This window comes from Engystomops pustulosus, chromosome 1 (genome assembly GCF_040894005.1).
Source record: "Engystomops pustulosus chromosome 1, aEngPut4.maternal, whole genome shotgun sequence".
NCBI classification, from domain to species: Eukaryota; Metazoa; Chordata; class Amphibia; order Anura; family Leptodactylidae; genus Engystomops; species Engystomops pustulosus.
Genome location: NC_092411.1, coordinates 50,273,687 through 50,290,351, shown reverse-complemented (window position 1 = coordinate 50,290,351; position 16,665 = coordinate 50,273,687). Strand labels below are relative to the sequence as shown.

General features: G+C 42.9%; 1 protein-coding gene across 4 annotated transcripts; it reads left to right on the top strand.

Moving 5' to 3' along the window:
* Positions 1-1,476: 1,476 nt before the first annotated feature.
* Positions 1,477-12,609, top strand: NUDT12 (nudix hydrolase 12). Of its 4 annotated transcripts, none has more exons than XM_072140350.1 (8): positions 1,541-1,607; positions 4,826-4,852; positions 5,006-5,201; positions 6,273-6,841; positions 7,937-8,104; positions 8,418-8,531; positions 9,508-9,707; positions 11,892-12,609. In XM_072140350.1, exons 3-8 carry the CDS (start codon positions 5,008-5,010, stop codon positions 12,000-12,002), a joined length of 1,356 nt encoding a protein of 451 aa, XP_071996451.1. In that variant the 5' UTR covers positions 1,541-1,607; positions 4,826-4,852; positions 5,006-5,007; the 3' UTR covers positions 12,003-12,609. The 4 variants fall into 4 exon arrangements, with proteins under 4 accessions (XP_071996440.1, XP_071996451.1, XP_071996469.1 ...); XM_072140358.1 differs by lacking the exon at positions 1,541-1,607 and adding an exon at positions 1,651-1,671; XM_072140339.1 differs by lacking the exon at positions 4,826-4,852 and having other exon boundaries at positions 1,477-1,607.
* The last annotated feature ends 4,056 nt before the right edge of the window (positions 12,610-16,665 follow it).

The window sequence follows — 16,665 nt, the reverse complement described above, 5'->3', positions numbered from 1 at the left end:
GGGGAGAAGGGCAGTGTGTATACAGGAGGAGGGGGGTCAGTGTGTATACAGGGGTGGAGGGGTCAGTGTGTATACAGGGGGAGGAGGTCAGTGTGTATACAGGAGGAGGGGGGTCAGTGTGTATACAGGGGGAGGGGGGTCAGTGTGTAGACAGGAGGAGGGGGGTCAGTGTGTAGACAGGAGGAGGGGGGCAGTGTGTATACAGGAGGAGGGGGGTCAGTGTGTATACAGGGGGAGGGGGGTCAGTGTGTAGACAGGAGGAGGGGGGTCAGTGTGTAGACAGGAGGAGGGGGGTCAGTGTGTATACAGGAGGAGGGGGAGCTGTGTGTATACAGGAGCAGGGGGTCAGTGTGTATACAGGTGGAGGGGGGCAGTGTGTATACAGGGGGAAGGGGGGCAGTGTGTATACAGGGGGGGGGGCTGTGTGTATACAGAGGGAGGGGGCTGTGTGTATACAGGGGGAGGGGAGCTGTGTGTATACAGGGGGAGGAGGGGGGCAGTGTGTATACAGGGGGATGAGGGGGGCAGTGTGTATACAGGGGGAGGAGATGGGCAGTGTGTATACAGGAGGAGAAGGGGGTCAGTGTGTATACAGGGGGGGGTCAGTGTGTATACAGGGGGAGGGGGGCAGTGTGTATACAGGGGGAAGGGGGGCAGTGTGTATACAGGAGGAGGAGGGGGCAGTGTGTATACAGGAGGAGGAGGGGGCAGTGTGTATGGAGGAGGGGGGCAGTGTGTATGGAGGAGGGGGGGAGTGTGTATACAGAGGGAGGGGGGGCAGTGTATATACAGGAGGAGGGGGCAGTGTGTATACAGGAGGAGGAGGGGGCAGTGTGTATGGAGGAGGGGGCAGTGTGTATACAGGAGGAGGCAGTGTGTATACAGGAGGAGGAGGCAGTGTGTATGGAGGAGGGGTGGCAGTGTGTATACAGGGGGAGGGGGGGCACTGTGTATACAGGGGGAGGGGAGGAATGTGTACATGGGGATGAGGGGCTGTGTGTCCACACGGTGGAGGGGTGGGCAGTGTGACTACTGGAGGGCGGCCCATAAAGGGGACCACTAGAGCTCTGTCGCCCAGGGGCCCACTGAAACCTGGAGCCGGCCCTGCACATGATGTATGAATATATCACTAGTATGACACATGATGTATGAATATACCACTAGTAGTAATACACATGATGTATGGATATATCACTAGTATTGCACATGATGTATGAATATATCACTAGTAATAGACATGGCTGTATGAATATATATCACTAGTAGTACACATGGATGCATGAATATATCACTAGTAATAGACATGGATGTATGAATATATATCACTAGTAGTAATACACATGGATGCATGAATATATCACTAGTAATAGACATGGATGTATGAATATATAACAAGTACTTATACACATGATGTATGAATATATCACTAGTAATACACATGATGTATGAATATATATCACTAGTATGACAAATGACTACATACTGTCTCCAGTGAGTCTGGCACAGAGGGCGCAGCTATTAGAAGATGCGTGGTAGCAGGAAGTGAAGCTTTTCCCAGTAATCCTCCGCCAGTGCTATAGTCCTCTGCTGCTGCCTCGGACGCTCAGGTATTAGCCCCCGCTCCCAGGCCGGCAGGGACTCCCAGGGCATCCTGGGATTTGTAGTTCTCTGGTAGGCTTCTCTATACAATGCCATTGTTCTCCATAACTCCGGTGTCCGCAGTGCTGAGTTTTGATCCCAGTTCTGTGACCCTTTACCCCAAGTAATACACATACTATGGTGGAAGCTGGGGCATAGACCACCTCTATGAGTACACCACCTCTATGGGTGACACCTCCCCTCCACCATATATTTAGTATCTTGCCGTTTTTGGAGTTCTCTGTGTATGAGCCAGGCTTGTGTCCACCTGTGCAATATGGGCTATAAAGGGAACCTGTCAGGAGGATTTAGTCAAAGAACCCCAACAACCTGTTCTTCAGGACTGGAAAGATAATAATCATTTCCTTCTATATTCTGGAAGACTCATCACCACATGCTGTATACAAGTAACCTTATAGCGGTGCAGAAGAGACAACTTCTTCATGCTGATGCCTAAAGAGATGAATTCAAATGGCCACAAGGGACCCGCAATCTCATAAATAATCCTAGTGATCCAACAGTTAGGTGGTTTACATGGACAATTGCGCTATTCATATATGATGCACAGAGTTCATGTTTCCCAGATATGTAGCAGAGCCGGCTCTGTACTGTTGGATCTGCTACATATTGTGGAAACAAGAACTCTACATAATATGTCAGTATTCTGTCCCCAGCAGTGATCAGTCCGTGGCACAGAACTGCTATTGTCGGTGATCACGGAGCAATGTGACACAGGTGGAGCATTGGGGATACTACCCATGTAGCCATAGGAACAGTGTTCATACTTCATCTCTAAGGTACTGCCAGGGAGATGCTGAGTGCACCGCTCACTAATATGCAGCAATCTCATAGACCTGCATGTATGTGCTACTCCAGATCTATAGAGCACATGGGATTAGCAGCACCTGGGGGTCGCTCATCATACACCATTGCATCGTTAGTTGATGTAGGATGTAATCCCCACCCCCTGCACATACATCAGGAGGCGCCAGTGAGTGCACAGAAACCCAATGGTTACATCCACATGAATGTGGAAATAATCAGCAGATGGCTTGAGATGCACCCAGACAGACTTTGCCCCCCATGAACTAGGCCTGATAAACTTACACTCAGGAAATGGCGTACCACCCTGTAAGAAAGAAGTCTATAGGTCTATGGGCTAAATGCTCTATCCTTGTATGTTTTCATATTTTTTTTACCGATTCTACTTTCACACTATTCCTATGCTCTTAAAGGGGAAGTACAACAATACAATCTGCAGCTATTTAAAGATTATACTTTAAGACTAAGCTATTTACATGTTACCTATCCCTGGCCAGAACCTCATATTCCTAAAAGCCTAAGCTGGTTGTCACCCAGTCTTTGATAATACAGGCAGTCCCCGGGTTACATACAAGATAGGGTCTGTAGGTTTGTTCTTAAAGTGAATTTGTATGTAAGTCGGAACTGTATATTTTAGCATTGTAATCCCAGACAGAACTTTTTTGGTCTCTGTGACAATTGGATTTTAAAAATGTTGTGTTGTCATAAGAATCAGGAATAACACTAAAGCTTCATTACAGACGCCTGTGATAACTGTTACAGCTGATCATTGTAGCCTAGGACTAAAGTACAATAAATTACCAATATCCAGAGGTCCGTTTGTAACTAGGGGTCGTATGTAAGTCGAGTGTTCTTAAGTAGGGGACCGCCTGTATCTAGGTTCTCACAAAAATAGTTGCTGTTTCATACACATCATTGCAACTTTTAAAAACTGCCGGCTTTGGATATAATATGAACGTCTTTGTTTGTGTCATTACTTTTGCGACTCCTTTTACGTTGATATGTTTGTAAAATTGAAACATTTTCCAATAAAAACTTATTGAAAGTAAAGGTGGAAATAATCACAATTTCTGGCTTTGGCAAGGAACTGTGATTATTTCAGGGCTTGTACTCCAGAAAACTGGCCTACAATTTCTAATACGGTAAATCTCGGCCTTTGTGTGTCTGAGATTTGTACTGAGCGAGGATTGTACGTCCATGATGCTATGGAGGACCACAATGGATGGGATCATTCTACATTATATTGCCCATTAAGTGCATTTAATAGATTACTATAGTGTTCATGTACATTACATATAAGGTCGACTATTTTACAAGGCTTCCCTTTAAATATGTAGATCTAATGTTATGAATAAAGTAAAACTCCAACCAAAATAGCATAAAAACTGAGTGTGAACGTCGACACATTTAGGCCTTGTGCACACAAACATTTTTGCGTTCCATTTCTGAGGCCCCATATTTTTGATAACCTTACGTTTTATTGTTGTTTTCCTCAGCCCCGAGCCTAGTGCCCCTGAGAAAGTCCTAGTCCTGCCGGTGTTTGCAGCGCTGCCCTTTCTCAGACGTCCATGGGAATGTGATAAATACTGGTGCACACAGTCCGTATTTGCGTTGGTGACATCATTTACCTGAGCATGGTGGGTTTTTTTTTCGGATCCACGAAAACAGTTGACACGCAGACCTTACACGGAAGCAAACATGAACACGAGATCTGTGGTTTGTCACAAAAGATTTGTATGCCAGTGTCCTAAGCCCTCATGCACACAGTCATGTTTTCCTCTGGTATTACGAATATTTGCCTTGAGGGGCAAACGTTGACATTCAGATGACACTCGGCCCTTTTTTGTGGCAATGCGACACTGTTGACACGCGGCCACAAAAAAAGGCCTAAAGACCTGTCGTTTTAAAGGAACAATATGTTTATGTGCAGGAGGCCTTAGACCTAACCATAACCCGGGCAGGTGCCATAAACCTCTATGGGGGCCGTGATATGGGGCCTTACTCAGATGGACACAAATAGGCAGATTTATCAGAAGTCTCTCAGAGCAGAACAGCTCTAGTTGCTCGTGGCAACCAATCAGAGATCATCTTTTATTTCCTCACATCTGTTAATAAAATATAATCTGAGCTTTGATTGGTTGGCATGGGCAACTAGAACAGTTTTGCTATCAGACACTTTTGATAAATCTCAAAAATGGCGATGTACTGTAAAGAGAAGGCGATGTCATTCTAATGTTGCTTCTTGAATATGTGAGATATATAAGGGTTTTTTTTAAAAAGAACTATAAAAATATTTGTAATTTGTGCCTAATTGAACTGTATTCTTTGTTGGACAATCCCTTTCTATCTTATTATTTTTTTACAGTGAAAATCATTGCAGTGGACTTCTACGGTATGTACGCCCCATTTACACATAAGTGTCCCCCTAGTCCCACCTATAGTGAGATGGAGTTATAATGGCATTTCCTTGCATTGTGATCCGCGCCACAATCACTGGGGATACAGGGCGCTCTGATCTAATACATGCGTCTTCATTGCCTTTCAGAAATGCAGAATCCCAGGAAAGAAATGGCGTCTCAGCTGCACAAGTTCTGTGCTCTGGGCGATACAACTAAGCTGTTTGCTCTTCTAAGCCATTCATCCTCCATCATTAACGAAACGGCTGAAAATGGATGGAGTGCTCTTATGTACGCAGCCAGGAATGGCCACTTTGATGTGGTGAAGATGCTTTTGGAGAAAGGGTAATTACACGTATCTTTTATATTTGCTTCATGCCGGCTTCTTAATACAATTAGAGAGAAATTCAGTCTTTTCTCCTTTTCAACTCGCAGCTCCACAGCCCTCATTTACACTGAATAGTTTACATTAGAGGAGCTCAGCATCAGGGCTCCAGGACACCAAGTGTGACATATTTCAATTATATCTGAGTATGAAATCCGCAGCCAGAATGACTAAGCCTTACTTATCCAGTCCTTTACACAATTGTAGGTAATCTCAGGTCTCGGGACATCGCTAAAACTGCAGTGGATGCGCAGAATAAGTGAAGGTTCAGGAGACAGGAGCCCTAGAACCACTTATAGCAACATTGTCTGCCCCATGTAAAATTGTCACTGGTTCCTTACACATTAAGAATAATCTCTTTGTGACCGGGAGCCATTGAAATCTATGGGGCTGTGATCTGGTTTCACATCATATGACTAGATCACGGCCCCTATTGCGGTCATGTGAATGAGGCCATAGTTTGAAGCGTGTTCCTGTAACCTGCTCTGAACTTCCAGCTGGGGAAGACACAGGAACTGGGAGCCAGAGCAGTGTAAATATCTGTACTTTTTTTCCACCCCGTCTCCATCCCCTTAGGAACTATCCACATTCATGGGGAACACCTTTAAAGGAAATCGACAATCAAAATGGGGCACTTACTTCTAGATCAAGTGTCTGTGTTGATTAGACAAATTTTCATAGAGAATGTACCGTGTATACCCAAGTATAAGCCGAGGCCCCTAATTTTACCACAAAAACCTGGTAAAACCTATATTTTTTTACTCAAGTATAAGCCGAGTTTGGGGTTTCAGCACATTTTTTGTACTGAAAAACTAGGCTTATACTCGAGTATATATGGTAATTTAAGTGTGATCTCCCCTAAGTAAAATATCGGAAAATTGTCTCAATGGAACAATAAAGAAAGCTGAATACAGACATGAGAATATATTATAATATAACATTGATTGCTTGCGCTGATCTGTTATGTGTTATTTATCAACATAATAAGAGACAGTAAAATATCACTTTTAAGTCTCTCTTGAAATTTTTAGGTGTGATAAGACATTGGTAAACAAATCTCGACAGACCGCTCTAGACATCGCCAAGTTCTGGGGTCACAAACATATTGTCAACTTGCTCTCTAACGCTAAAGGTGGAGCGAAACCTCATTTCTTATCCGATGCCGTAGAGGAGTGTGAGAATTATTTCAGCAGTACTTTTCTAGACCGGAGAAGTGATAAACGGACAGACACTGACTGGTTAAGGGGCAAGCAGGCAGACGCCAGTTCGGTATACATCATCTTCTCCAACCTATGTCCACTGGTATCACTAATTGGGACCAAAGAGAGCGCACAAGAGCCAGAAATCAAGCTCTGCAGGTTCCAGTCCGATGATGTGAAGGAATTCTTGTCGAGGCCCGATGAGGTCTCATTAATATTTCTTGGAGTGGAAACACAATTAAATAAACCACATTCAGTGGAACAGGAAGATGGACTGGTGGCCTGGTTTGCCCTCAATGTAGAAAAATTATCTACGGATCAATTTGAAAGAAAATATGAAGGCTGCTACTTTCTTCAGCCCCCTATGCCAGCCCTGCTGCAGCTGGTGAGCACAGAAGCAGGTACCAGGGTGTCTTTTTCCATTGTTTCTTTATATTGTTGGATGCAATAATATTGCACTTATTCTGAATCACCTGATAGATAGGGGTTGTGTCATTAATATCATATATCCTCTAAGTATGATTGCAGGGAGTCTGACAGCCCAAAGCCCTGTAATTTGCAGAATTGGAAAACACAAGTCCCCCTGACATTCTCCGTCCATTTTCCAGTTTTAGGCTGTCACAAAAGGTGATATGGAAGTCATCTAAAAGTCAATGGAGCACAGGATGAAGCTGGAAGTTGCACTAGTGTTGAGCAGGTCCAGGTTGCCTGTAGAACTACCATTTTATTAACTATGGTTAATCCAAAAAGAGACGAGACCCCCTGCTATCCTGTGATGATACATGCTATTAGCACAGCTGCTTTAAGCCATACCAGTTACCCAACCCCTACCGCCCTTCCCTAATGTCCCAACATAAATGTAATAATTGACACAAACCCCTTTAAGCCATGTCCCCATACAGTATAATATTGGCCTAGTGGCTCTGAAGTTGTATATAGCACCACTTGGTCCTCCCCATGTGGTGTATTGAACCCTTCTAAACATTATGGTATAATGACCCCCTTCTTGTAAACCATCCACACTGTTTGATCCCCATCTTGCCCCATACTGATATATATTCCTGCACTCCCATCCATTGTATGGTTCCCCTACTATATGATGCCCCATAATATTCTCCCCTACCACCTCTTATACTTCCCTCTTATTATGCCACCCACTTAAAATGCCCCCCTATGTGGCGCATAAGGACACCGATGGAGTTGAATTTTAAAAACTTTCCATTGTCCCTGAAACGGCCAAAAAATTGACGGATTTTGGTGTCAAAGTAGGACAATTGGGAGGGGGGCTCTATAGACGTGCTAACCCACATTGATTTACAGTAGAAGCAGAGTGGATGCATTTTCACCAAATATAAAGTAACCTACATTACACATATTCAACTTACATCATGTCACTTTAGCTGCGGTTATCAACCATGCTGGGGGACAACATAGTATATTTGGAGAAATTGATTGGAACATAATGTATCTACATGGTGTCTGCTATCTCTTTCTAGGGATCTTGGCACAAGCACGATCTGTCCTCGCTTGGCACAGTCGATACAAATTCTGCCCAACCTGTGGTGGAAAGACGATCATTGAGGAAGGTGGATACAAGCGGACATGTCAAATAGAAGGGTGCCCCAGTTTAAAAGGAATCCACAATACATCATACCCAAGAGTGGGTGAGTGCATCCAGATGCTGGTACCACCTCTGAAACTGCACCTGTATAAGGTGTAAGGCCGGAAGTACATGAACGTGTTCAGCCCATAAAAACGAACCTGTGTGCTGGTCCGATCCCATAGGACTCACTGTTAGAACTGTTATAATGCCGGCACTGCTATCCACCATGACACAAGAGGATGGCTTTGTAAAAGCTTATTGATGATGGTGAAAATTTACATTGTGCTTATGGGACATTTTTGAGAGTATTGTTTTATTGACATGAATAAATATTAATATTCCCACCAATAATAACATTGCTTTGTTACTTACAGATCCAGTGGTGATCATGCTCATCGTTCACCCGGATGGAAACCATTGTCTTCTGGGAAGACAAAAGAGATTCCCTCCTGGCATGTTCTCTTGTCTAGCGGGGTTCATTGAACCAGGTAAATATACAGAATTGTTTGTGTTTTATAGATGTGAAATAAAAAATGGTGGATGTTCTCCCTGTACAATGCATTCTGGAACGGGGAGATGGACTCCTAGAAGGAGTCAAATGACCCAGTGGAGCATTCTCTGTAGAGAACCATAGAAAACAATGGTGCACATTTACTAATAGTGTTTACAAGTTAGGCTCTATGCACACGAGACAATTCTCGGCCATGAAAACAGACACTAAGGTAAATTTACCATCAAAGTCTGCCCATAGTGGGAGGGGGAAGGGCTCCTGCACATAGTAACAGCCTGTGAAGCTGTAGCATGGAGAAGCTCTAGTACCACCCCTTTAACATTGCGTTTTCGTGGCTGACTTAAACCCCTTAGACATTCATCTTTCATGGTTTCTCATAAAGTATAATCAATAATTGATCCATAAAAAACAGTTCTCACTCGAATATGACCAACTTTTTAACAGAACGGATACATGGTCCATTTGACCCATTAGAAAGTATTGCTTTTAGTGCAGATGTGTGCTGTCCAATTAAAAAATATTATTTACTGTATATACTTGAGTATAAGTTTTTCAAGACAATTTTTGTGCTGAAAAATCCCCACTCAGCTCATACTTGAGTGTGTAAAAATAATAAACTAATATACTTACCCTCTGGCGCTCACCACGGTGTCCTCTTCTCCCCGGATTTCCTCCTCTGCTCTTCAGGCTCTGCCTGTGCACACGCACATGACACGTCAGTGCAAAAGTCCCAAGTCATGAATCTGGCTAGGTAGCAGCAGTTCTATGTTTACGCCAGATTAATGAAGTGGCAGAAATAGTGCCACATTTACTTACCCGGTCTAGTCGCGATCCCGTGGTGCGTTGTCCGACGAGGATTCGAGTCTGCCGGGATTAAGGTCATGCGCCCGATATACAGCAGGTGTCTATTGTGCTGCCTCACTACTGTACTTGTCATTTCCTTTCCTCCAAAGGGGAAACGCTAGAAGACGCGGTCCGTAGAGAGGTAAAGGAGGAGAGTGGCGTGAAGGTGGGCCATGTTCAGTACGTTTCATGCCAGCCCTGGCCAATGCCTTCCTCCCTCATGATTGGCTGCTTAGGCGTTGCAATATCTACAGAAATTACAGTCGACAAGACAGAGATAGAAGACGCTCGCTGGTTCACTAGAGAAGAGGTAAAGTTCAATTTCATTTCCTTCTTGTATTGATTCTTTTTTGATTACTCTATCTGAGCATCTGTCAGCCACGCCGGGCCACGTTTAGTTTCTCGGACTGTACTGAAAGGATAAAATGTATGAATGTAAAGGAAGCCAGATCTCATCAGGACCTTTCCATTCCTCCGCAAGCGCCTCGGACTCGATGGAGTGTGTTAAACAAGTTTGTTTATTTAATTTGAGAGCTGAAATATTAGAGCCGGGACACAGAGTAACAGATGTTATATAAAACTTTGATTTAGGCAACATTGTGATCATACGGGGACCAACACAAGGAGCGCTGATGTGTAATGTAGACTCCATAATAACATAAGAAGAAGTTCTCCTGATGGGACGTGCTTTAGTTATTAAATGTTCTTGTAACTTTATGTTGTGCTTTTCCTCTTATTCTTCTTAGAAGTTTATTTACAACCGGGTGACCCCAGTTCCTACACACTGCGACACAGTCCAGTCCGTGCGGCCAATGTCAGACAGAGTAAAGATGCGACTGTTTGATACAATCATGAGAATACAAATCCCCAGTAATTAGGAGAACTGTGATCCTATTCTCTAATCTCACTGATGGGTGATTGGCAGGATGGGCATATGTCCTACCGCTCTATTCAGTTCTATAGGATAACCTGGGCATATCCAAGCGCTGTGCTCAGCAATCATAGGACGCTCTCATGGATTGGAATGTAGCGGCAAGCCTGCCGCTCTGCCATTGTTGTCCCATTCCTAAATTGGGACAACCCCTTTTAGCTTGTTTCAGAGTAGGAATAACAGAGGAATGTCACGATGAAGAGTTGTAAAAAAATGCCAATCAATTATAATTTCATGCAATTCTATTCAAGAGAGATTTCACGTCTGTCAAGAAGTTACAGGTCAAAGTTTCACCAGACCTTCCCTCTAAGATGCCATCTCCATTTTTCATCCTTTGCTCTCAATCCCATGATGCATCGGCACAGCATAAATGATCAGTGAGGTAGAATCATCTCTCACTATGATTACAGGTTTGGCTATAATAAGCTTTGCATTATCAAAGGTCGCAATCACGCCACAGAACATCGGATCCCAGTGATACTTTTTTAAGCAAACCTCAAAAATACCTTGGAAAAACTTTTTTTCATCTCTACTGCTGATTATACAAGTTGCATTTTAAATTGTAACTAATTTAACACATTTAAAATAACAAACAAAGCAAATAATAATAAATACTAATTTCTTTATTTATAATGCGCACACAGAGCTTGCCAAATCACTCCCTGTTCCCAATGGAGTTCACAGTCTAATCAACTACCAGTATGTTTTGGAGTGTGGGAGGAACCCAGAGGACCTGGAGGAAACCCACACAAACACGGAGAGAACAAACAAACTCTTTGCAGATGGGGTTAACATCTTTTACAAATTTATGTCAGCAGCTCCGTAGTTACAGACTACTAACAATCTTATGTAGTCTGATCCTGCAGTCATACCTCTTCCTATGTGCATCATGAGGGTACTGCATTGGCTCAGTACATGGATGCCATATTTTGGATGCGTACCACTGTGGACTGTAATATACATAAGGCCTTATTTGAAACCAAGTGTAACATGTATTAAGATCAGTTTTATCTACACACTGTGGCACATTTACTTACCCGGTCCATTCGCGATCCCGCGGCGCGTTGTCCGACGTGGATTCGGGTCTGCCGGGATTCACTAAGGTCGTGCGCCCGATATCCAGTAGGTGTCGCTGCTGCGCCGAGGTCCGCCTGAGTTCACCTGCTTCTTCCCGGTGCATGTAAGTGCGTGTCAAGTGACAAAAATTATTTTTTACATACCGGGGTTTTTCAGAATCTGTCGGGTTTTTCGATGGCCACACCCCCGATTTGTGCCGCAAGCAAGCCGGTGCCGATGCGACACAATCCCTTCGCGTCCGCCAAAAACCCGGGGCAATTCAGGGACAATCGGTGCAAAACGGTAATATTCGGGAAACCCACCGATTCGGCCCTTAGTAAATGAGCCCCACTGTGCACAAGGTTAGACAATGCCGGCCAATGGGATGTCTATGAAGCCAAAAAGTGGCCAGTCATCGTGACCTATCTATGTAAGAGAGTGATCACCTTAGTGACTTTTCAGGGTGGTATTTGCATTAAACTCAATTTTTTCCTTTTTTACATGTAGGTTGTAGAAGCTTTAATCAAAGGAAACCAGCAGCACTTAGTGGTGCCCCCCAGACATGCCATCGCTCACCAGCTGATAAAGCACTGGATCGGCATGAATGCCAACCTATAGTGTCAGGAGAAAGTGGCCTCCTTATTTTACATAAATTACAATGTAATTCTCAATCATGTCCATTCATAAAGCTGGAAAGATGCAGTTTCTGATTCTGTGGAAATGATGGAACAATCATATGATGACATACTGCAGTCTGAATGTGAACACTGCACTGGGACATGTTACATGTACAAGACTTCTATTCATCTGGGCCTTGAAGGATCTAGATTCTCGTTGGGTGAAGCTGCAGAGAAAAATAGACCTGGTTTATAATGAAATAAGGAAATCTACCAGCAAAATGAAGCATGCTTAACCAGGGATACTTATCCATAGATCCAGGCATAGTGACAGTGGTAATATTATATCTGTTATCTATGGCCTCCTTCCTTTTAAAATCAACTTTTAAAATTGTAGGCATTACCATAGCCTCTCCACACTGTAGCTTCACAGGGGGTTGCACTGTTTACCCCTCCCCCTGTTCCCACAGTACTTCCCCCTTCCCCCTGCCTGGTGTAATATCATACAGTGGGAGGGGGAAGTGCTACAGCACAATGTAGCTGTGAAGCTAAAGCACAGAAGGGCTCTGTTAACAACCCTAGAGGGCTTCAGGCTCATAAGCATGATTTTTAAAAGGAGGCAGGTTGTAGAAGGCAGGTGGCCGTGGATAACTAATATATTACCACAGTTAGGTGCCTGAATCTATGAGTAAGTGTTCCTGGTTTGTCATTTGTTATTCTGATGGCAGACCTACTGTCAGGGATCTACTTACTGTTATTCTAACAGAAGATTCATGAAATAAAACTAATCCCATATCACTTTCTAAAGCCTAAACTATATGTTTTTATTCCAGAAAAATATCTGCAGAGCCACCTCCATGGTGCATCCATGCCACCTGTAAATGCAGCAGCATGGCCGGCACAGGCGCAGTGGTTCCCGGCTCGCAGCCAGCTCACTGAAGCCAACAGGGGATTGGGAGCCACTGTGTCTGCGTGTGCCGTGTCACTGCATTCAGAGGTGGCATAAGCACGGGGAGCAGCTCTGATGGGGCCACTCCGGTGTGGAGTAGATATAACAGAGGCTATTCCACACCCAGTAGCCTCTGCAGGTAATTTGCATAAAAATCTAATTAAATTAGGCTTTAGAAAGTAATAAATGGGCAATCTATCGGCAGGATCTACTAAGTAAGTACATTCCTGACAGTAGGTTTTCTTTAAAATGATTTGTTAAATTTGATTATTCAGGTAAAAGGTTAAATTATAAATGTATACCACATCTGTATTAAAAGATATTATTATCATCAGTGTCCTGTATTTTTCATTCTATAGTGTACATTTGGTTATACAATAACTTTTTTATGTACATTGTATACTTTGTATATAGATGGACATGTAGTGTGTTGTATCTGGATGTATACTGGTCATCCTCTAGCTGTATCTACTGTATCATGTACAGTGTATGATGTAGCCCCATCACCCAGCCTTTTAGGTATTATTACATACTGTCACAGAAAATCCACATGAAGTCTTCAGTCTTGGCACAGGCGGAGAAAGGGATTGAGATGGAAATGCTTGTTGGGCATGTGTCCCATGGGATTTCAATCTAGGACTTTCTATGGGAGTTCTTGCTTCTGGGTAAACTGTGTAATGTAAATTTCTGTGATGAGTATGTTACTCATTCGGGAGGATGTATTGTTTTGCTATCGGTGTTGTAGACTAAAGGGCTTGTCCAAAGGTTGAAATCCATGACAGCTCTCTACCAAATACAGCACCACCCCTGACTACGGTTTGTGTTGATATTGCAGTTTATCTGTAGAGAAACTAACGGTGCTTAGTTGCAATACAACCCACAACCAATGATCAGGTGAGGATCAGGTGTAGACATCCCTATCAAGATTTTGGTATAGGTGGGCTTATTGAGACATATGGTAAGCATCTGTCGCCCCTTTTTTGGAAAAGACTTCCTCCACCCCAAGGTCAAGATTTTGGCTTTCCACAATCTCCTCTTACAACAGCAGCCAAAAAGGGAGATACTATCCTGACATTTTCTATAACTGAAAGCTTCTACATTTAATGAAACCGTGTCCAACCTCTGTAGTCTTTAGTATTTTGAGCTTCTATCTGAATCATCGCTGTGACTTTCTCCTGATGGTTCTCCACGCTCTATCCTACAAGCCCTTCTTGGTTATCCCTGTTAATATTTGTGATCTAGTACAGGCGGTCCCCTACTTAAGAACACCCGACTTACAGACGACCCCTAGTTACAAACGGACCCCTGGATGTTGACAATTTACTGTGCTTTAGCCTTAGGCTACAATAAACAGCTGTAACAGTTATCTAATGTGTCTGTAATGAAGCTTTATTGTTAATCCTGATTCTTATGACAACCCAACATTTTTAAAATCCAATTGTCACAGAGACCAAAAAAGTTCTGGCTGGGATTACAATGATAAAATATACAGTTCCAACTTACATACATATTCAACTTAAGAACAAACCTACAGACCCTATCTTGTATGTAACCCGGGGACTGCCTGTATAAGTAGAAAGGGGCATGCCACTTCAGGCCTCCATGACAGTCGTGTAGTAAGCAGCTTCCTAAATTCGCGATATCTCCGGATATTGCTCCAGAAAAGAGCAGATTTGCTTGAAGTGGTGAATCTTTTTGGCAGCGTTCCATATAAACCCAAAAAGTTTCTTAAAACTTTGAATCGCAAACACATTTTGCTTTTTTTATGGATTATTTAAAGAAATTCTCCAGGCAAAATGTAAACCCTGTGTAACACGGCGCCTGAGGAAATAGTATATCACTGGTGTATTCAAAGAAAACCGAACAGATGGGATCATCCCTTGGTCACTCACTGTCCCCCCAGGCCCTGTGACTGAGTATGTGTATTTTGCCTGCAGTCCTCCTTTAATCTTGAGCGTCAGGGACATCATGACTGTATAATACACGCGGCATGAACAATTTTATTCCTGATCAAATCTATTTGTCTTGGGAAAAAAGTCTGAATTTATTTTAAAAAATGACAAAAGTCACTACCTCTGCTGTTGTCTGCCCTCGGTGTTGTTCTCCAGAAACAATGCAGTCAGGCTACCTTCAGTGTTTTATTGCATTTTCTTGTAGCTTTTCAGCTGCTTCTTTGCATTATACCACATTAAACAGTAATATATGAACCAAACACACATTGGCATAGCTCTTTGTTAGTGCCCCTGCCTCTTTTGAGACAGTATTGGTGGCATATTCCAACTATGATACCATGTAAATCATGTAATACAACCACATCATTGTATCTATTCATCATTGTATACTGACGTCTATGTCTGACACTCTATTTACCTCATTTTCCCACATATTGACTGTTGGAGCAATTTCCCATACCCACACCTTAAGAATTGTTTTCCTGGCCTGAAACAACATTTGGGATAAAAGCTTTTTTCCCTTGTTTGATATCTTAATTTTCTTTAAATAACCCAGAATTCCTACCCAAGCATCTAACTGTACCTCTATCCCTATTACCCTACTCACTTTTGCAAGAGTGTCAGACATAGAAATGGGATGGGCAAGAGCAAAGGGCTTGGTAGAGGAGTATGAAAACAAATGGAGTAGTTGGAAGAAGCAGTACAGATAAAAGGGTCGGCTGGAGAGAGAGGGGCATAAATTTTCTTTTTGTTTTGTTTTTCTTTGTTATGGGTTTCCTGCTCGCGTACCTTCAGCAGGGGAAAGTAAACGAAAAAAGAGGGAAAAAGGGAGGTAAAGGGAAAAAAAGTATACTGACGTCTAGATTATATGGAAAGATGATTTCATGCCACATACTATTACAGTAAACTTTTATATTATATTTTATTAAATGTTCCTTTTTTTCCCTTGCCTTTCTTCCTCATTTTAGTAGTTGGTGTAAATGTCTTGTATCTAGTTACATCTGGTATCTAGTAAGGAGCTGATAAAGTTTCTAATGATTAACATTTTACAGTCAGTCACTTAAAGGGAACCTGTCACCAGGAGACCCATTTTTAGCACTCCCCCAGTCCCCACAGAGCATAGTACATACTCTGCCAAAGTGTTTTTGTATTAAAAATTGGTTTTACAGAAAAAAAGATATGTTATATTGTACCTTTCATTAGCATCTGCTGTGTGACTAGGCAGTCGTCCACTGGGAGGGGCTAGAAAGGAGCAGTTCCCCCCCCCCCCACACCCTTGGGAAACTGCTCCTCCTTGTGACCAGTCCCTCCTCTACAGCCAGTCCCAAGTGTGGAGAGTTATTGATATATTTGAAAAGGAGGACACATGGAGTAGCAGTTTCCCAAGGGTTGGGGGCAACTGCTACTTTCCAGCCCCTCCCAGTAGACGAGTGCCTAGTCACACAGCAGATGCTAATGAAAGATACAATATAACATATCTTTTTTTCTGTAAAACCTATTTTTTATACAAAAAAAAAAAAAGTGCATGTACTATGCTCTGTGGGGACTGTTTCAGTGTTATTCAGTGTGTTAATACTTTGCCTTCTCTCCTTATATATCCTTACTAACTGTAGCTCCTGGTGTTGCTGGGATAGTAAATAACTGCTCTTGGCTACAAAAAAATAGAATGGTTTAACAAAAAATATTTTATATGTATCTATAGACTGTCTCAGACTGCCTCTGCCCATCTGTGTGGCCGGCAGTCTCTTTCGGTGAATGACTGT

Coding starts and splice junctions, on each gene's coding strand:
- NUDT12 (XM_072140339.1), top strand. CDS start 5,008: ATGCAGAATCCCAGGAAAGAAATGGCGTCTCAGCTGCACAAGTTCTGT. Junction 6,842..7,936: donor GCTGGTGAGCACAGAAGCAG/GTACCAGGGTGT, acceptor ATCTCTTTCTAG/GGATCTTGGCACAAGCACGA. Junction 8,532..9,507: donor AGCGGGGTTCATTGAACCAG/GTAAATATACAG, acceptor TTTCCTCCAAAG/GGGAAACGCTAGAAGACGCG.